This window comes from Gymnodraco acuticeps, unplaced genomic scaffold (genome assembly GCF_902827175.1).
Source record: "Gymnodraco acuticeps unplaced genomic scaffold, fGymAcu1.1, whole genome shotgun sequence".
Taxonomy (NCBI): Eukaryota; Metazoa; Chordata; class Actinopteri; order Perciformes; family Bathydraconidae; genus Gymnodraco; species Gymnodraco acuticeps.
The window spans coordinates 1,098,457-1,103,507 of record NW_022992130.1 but is presented as its reverse complement, the minus strand read 5'-3'; the positions used below and the strand labels follow the sequence as shown (position 1 = coordinate 1,103,507).

The following is a 5,051-nucleotide window of genomic DNA, read 5'->3' as shown; positions in this document are numbered from 1 at the left end:
CAGCTGTTAGGCTCCGCCCCCTCAGACCTGCAGTGTGCGCTGCATTTAAATTTGGTGGAGCACCAGGTGGGCGGGTCGAGGGCAAAATAACCAGTTTCAATAAATAGTTTGTCCTATTTTCAGTGATGGAAGAAGTGCTCAGATGTTCTACTTAATAAAAGCAGCAATACTTAAATGGAAATGCTCAGGTAAAGTACAAGTACCTACAAATTGTACTTACGGACAGTAGGCTACTGCAGTAAATCAATGTACATATGACCACTGCATATTTTACAGTATGATTATGCTTTTCAAGATAAACCTAATAACTGTGTTACCACCATTAGTGTTATACCCTGTGGAGGTCATCATGAGCACTTCTAATTATTGTAGGTACATATTTCTATTATGAGAAAACTACCACTGTATTGCATATCTAAAGTAGTCCTATATAAAAACAAGCAAAACACCTCATTATAACAGTCATTATGGAAAACGAATTCATTGTTGTTGTATCCTACATGTACTACTTCAATTAGTAGTTGATCGTATGGGTCGTTTTATTCTCTCACTGGACAGCCAAAAGACTAAAAGATGCAGGTCACACCTGTAGAGACGAAACGTGTTTCTGCTGCCCCCTGGAGCTTCAACCATGGTATGTATATGGTATATATATATTACTTGTTAATATGTGTAAGCACTAATGAGGACCAGCAGATGGTGGTGGAAGGCAATAATCTATTGAGTCTGGTGATTATTGATAACAAATACAATCACTTTTATTTGATTTCTGTTGATTATCAAATAGTTTTTACATTTGTCACATCATCACAAGTGGCATATGAAATATCTTGTTTCCAGATTTCCCCCAACATCTAAAGGACGTATTTTTGTATAATTAGAGCAAAGATGGTGTATAGACTGACATGTTGCATAACTATAATGCAGATACATTTAAAAAAACATGGTGGTTTTAGAAAGTTTTATTTAATTTTGTTTAAAACACAGTATACCATTAATATAAATATAAAACGTGTTATAACATAATTGAGAAAAATATGTGGAACACTGTGAAATAACATAGTCAATTAGTGCATATGTTTTATAATTAGATTGCCCCAAAACAACAGTGATCAAAATAAAATATACAGAGGGTAGGATTAATTTTAAATAAAAAATTAAAAAACAGAACACTTGAATCATTTAAACCACAGAAAAAAAACTTAAAGCAAAGGTAAAAATAGAATCAACATTTTTTTTTTTTTTAAGGATATATGGAATTTTGTGTACATTTGTCGCACATAACTAGCACTATGGCAACTCTCCTACACTCTGATACTACTACCGAAGCCCCACACACTGAATGCAGGGTAGAGGGGCTGAGTGAATATCGTCTGGATTCTGTGCAGAAGCTGCATGCCATCAGAAACACTGTAAAATGCGAGTGTTCCTGCAGAATAATCCAGGTAGATGCCGATTCGGGATGCAATAGGAGCTGCAAGATCTGTGCTCTTGTTGTTGTGCACAAAGGAGAATTTGGAGTCAGAGCAGTACAGACTCCAGGACTTGTCGTTCCAGCCCAGGCTGCACTCATTGCTGTTTCCTTTACGGCGGATTCCCCTGTAGCTAACAGCCATGTCCACCTCTGTCCCCCTCCAGTCCACCTCCCAGTAACAGCGACCATTCAGACTCTCCCTGCACAACACCTGCATGGACCAAATGAGAGGTTAAAAGACAACGTTTAAGCATTGTTAGCTTTTAATATGAGAGTTTACTTCACCTTTGCCCAGATATGTACTGCAACTACACAAATGAAATACTTTTATAATAAGAATAACTTCAAAGACTAATAGCCTGATATGGATGGAGATTTTCATTCAATACAAACAAAAGACATGTAAAAAGTTTCACAAAAAAGAGAAAGAAAACTAATTTAAAAAAAATTCGTGTTCTAAGTCTACTGAAATTTTTTGTTTAAATGTGTCAATAAGGCATTATCTATGTTAGCATTTAGTGAGTTTATAGGATAACTTTACAGATGCAGATTGACAAAGTACGTAGTAAAATAAACAACTGATGTGTGTTTAGGAGGTCTTCTGTTCAGTAGTCTAAAATATGACATGTTGTGGGAGAAAAATAGCCCAAACTCACAAATCAGACCTGTGCTTTTGTGTTTGACTTCTTGATATCGTGATCATCTTTGGCTCTTTAGAATTCACAACCCTCTTTTCAGGCACTAAATCACTTTTTGGCGTGCTGAATATATTCTCACCTGTTGCCATTGCTCGAATCGGTCTGGGTGGTCAGGGTAATTCTTGGGCTCACTCTTCATCGTTGCTGATCGGTTACCCTCGGAGAGATGAAGGTTGCGATGGACACTGTTGACCTCCAAACTCAGCTGGCAAGAGTCTAAACAAAGCAGGACAATTTCATAATTTATCATCTCTTTTTTGTTCATCACTATCTGTTTTCCTATGTAATGCTATACGTTTTGCTATTTGTCTCTTTTCAGATGAGCACATTTTCTTCCCTTTTCCTTCTTCTTTGGGTCGTACATAAATCACCCACATAAATGGTTAGGAACAAAGTTAGTCCACTTAATCCTTGGTGAATCATTTTTGAATGCATCAGTTTGTTAATATGCTTTACCAAGGTGGAGTTACAGTGGGAACACCTGTGTTTGTTTAAGTGATACTGAACTGTGAGTTTGCTGACTTACATTTCACCAAACCAGTTCTACAGGCCTTTTGTAACACTCCGAAAATGTGTTTCACCCGATGGTGTAGTCATACCTTTGTAAGGAAGATGTGCCTGCTATATGTCAACATGACTGTCCTGTTATGAACCTTAGTACAGAATACACTTCACTCGGTTGAATATGAGTGGGGTTTGATATGACTGCAAAGTAGCCTTGCCAAGTTGCTTTTGCTAAAGGTTTCATGAAAGGTTAAAGGCATCCTTCTCTGTAAAATAATTTTTTTAACTCACATTTCAGGAAATCTTCTCTTGTCCTGGGTCCTTCTCTTGTCCTGGGTTCATCTCTTGTCCTGGGTTCATCTCTTGACCTCGGTTCTTCTCTTGACGTTGATTCTTCTCTCGATATTGATTCACTCGTTGTCTTGTTTCAACCTCCTGCGTGATGTATACATCATTCACTATAAAGAGGCAGATAAAAAACACAGGGCAGCATAGGTTTTATGAGAGCAGAAGCAGACTGAAAAAACATTCCTTAAAGGAACTAGAGAGGGGCATCAATGCTATTTGAGATGAAAATCACACATTTGTGTACCTGCTCCTGAGATTTTTCTCATTTCAGTCTTGCTGACTTCTTCTACTTGTAATTTCAGTGCAGCGATGGCTCTCTTGGTGGCATCAAAGGAGTAATTGGGAGCGGCACAGATGTTGTTGAGGTCTTCATATCCGGAGGGGCCTGACAGAGACTGCCAGCTCTGGTAAAAGAGATGAAAGCTAGAAATGAGCATTAACAGCTTCTACATGTTTTCTACTCAGACTCCTGATGTTTGCACTATACAAGTTCCTCAGTTCATATAAACCTCACCTGCAGAAAGTGTATGTGATCATCGGTGTGTGAGAGCTTCTCCAGGTCAGTGTGTTTCTTCCTCAGGAGAGTGATCTCTTCGTCCAAGCGGTCCAGAAGTAACTCGGCCCGTGTCAAAGTTGTCTTTTCATGGGAACGGATCATCTCTTTGACTTCATTGTATTTCCTCTGGATGGAAAGCAGAAGCTCGCTGAAGATCCTCTCGTTCTCCTCCATGGCAGTTTGAGCTGAATGCTGAGGAGAAACATCACAAAGAGAGGAAGAGAGTTTGTTAAAATATGGATAAAAAAGCAGTTATTTTCCTTACAAAATACCCTAATGTTTGACCTATTATGTTTAAAGTAGATTTTACTTACTTTAACTGATTCAACAGCTTGACGGAGATCCTGCCACTTTTTAACTCTCTGGTCAATCCTAGTCTGAGATTTGTGCAGCGTGGTACCAAGTTGTTTCTATAGAGGGAATGACATTAAAGTGTTTTTGTCAGCCTTGAACAATAAATATGCCTTTAAAAAAACTCCTTGAGTAACTTAACCAAAAGTTTAGATGGACATGTCGTTTTCACCACTCACTTGTTTCTCAGTCCTTTCAGTTCCAGCCGGGACGATGTCGTGGTGTTTGTGTTCATCCATCATGCACAAAACACACACTGATGTCTCATCAGTGCGACAAAAAGCCTCCAGCAACTTGTCATGCTGCGCACAGATCTTCTCTCTCATCTGACCCGTAGCTTTGACCAGCTTGTGCTTCATCAGGGCAGGGTAGTCATAGTGAGTCTGGACATGGGTCTCGCAGTAAGACGCCAGGCACACCAGGCAGGACTTCTCAGCCTTCTGCTTCCTAGTTGTGCAGAAGTCACACACCACTTCCTCTGACTTGGCCAGGGTCCTCGACTGGTTACGACTGGTAGACCGACGAGATTTGTCCGAGCTATATCTGTCTAAATCTAGAGACATTTTTTAAATAGGATGTCTGGCAATTATGGGACCAAAATTGAAATCCACAGGTGCTTCAGCTCAGCAGCAATATGTTACCCAAATGTGTTGGATCCAATGCTGAAGAAAAGCTTTGATAAAAAGTAAGCAGGAGGAGGTAGCCTGAACAGCTTCAGTGAAAACTGTGAGACTGACGATGTGTGTGACAGAATGTTAACTATGTGGTCCACTCTCATTGTAAAACCAGTATACCTGGTTGGGCATTTATAGGCAATGGGTGTTACTACAAATAGGCTCAAACAAAGAAGAGGACAAGTTGAAACTACCTCAATAAAATAAAGTCTTACTTATTTATTACATGTAATACACATTTATGTTTGTATCTCTATTGATTATTTTAGGATAAGGATAGCATGAATAACACAATTTTAACATGGCATTCATTTATATTTAAAATTATATTAACTGCTGTTAAATGATTATCCTTTTTAATGTAACTACTGCACTGTTAAGTATTAACTTACCCTTGTTATATTTGTTTCAATATCACATTTGTCTTATGGCTATCTTTAGATTTG

At 38.6% G+C, this 5,051-nt stretch overlaps 1 protein-coding gene across 1 annotated transcript; it reads right to left on the bottom strand.

The window, feature by feature from the left end:
- Positions 1–946: 946 nt before the first annotated feature.
- ftr14l (finTRIM family, member 14-like) lies at positions 947–4,720 on the bottom strand. Its single transcript, XM_034203788.1, is given in 8 exon segments — positions 947–1,685; positions 2,252–2,388; positions 2,968–3,102; positions 3,105–3,134; positions 3,269–3,428; positions 3,539–3,772; positions 3,895–3,990; positions 4,111–4,720. Coding segments are annotated over 8 exon segments (1,557 nt in total). The 5' UTR covers positions 4,495–4,720; the 3' UTR covers positions 947–1,304.
- Positions 4,721–5,051: the final 331 nt, after the last annotated feature.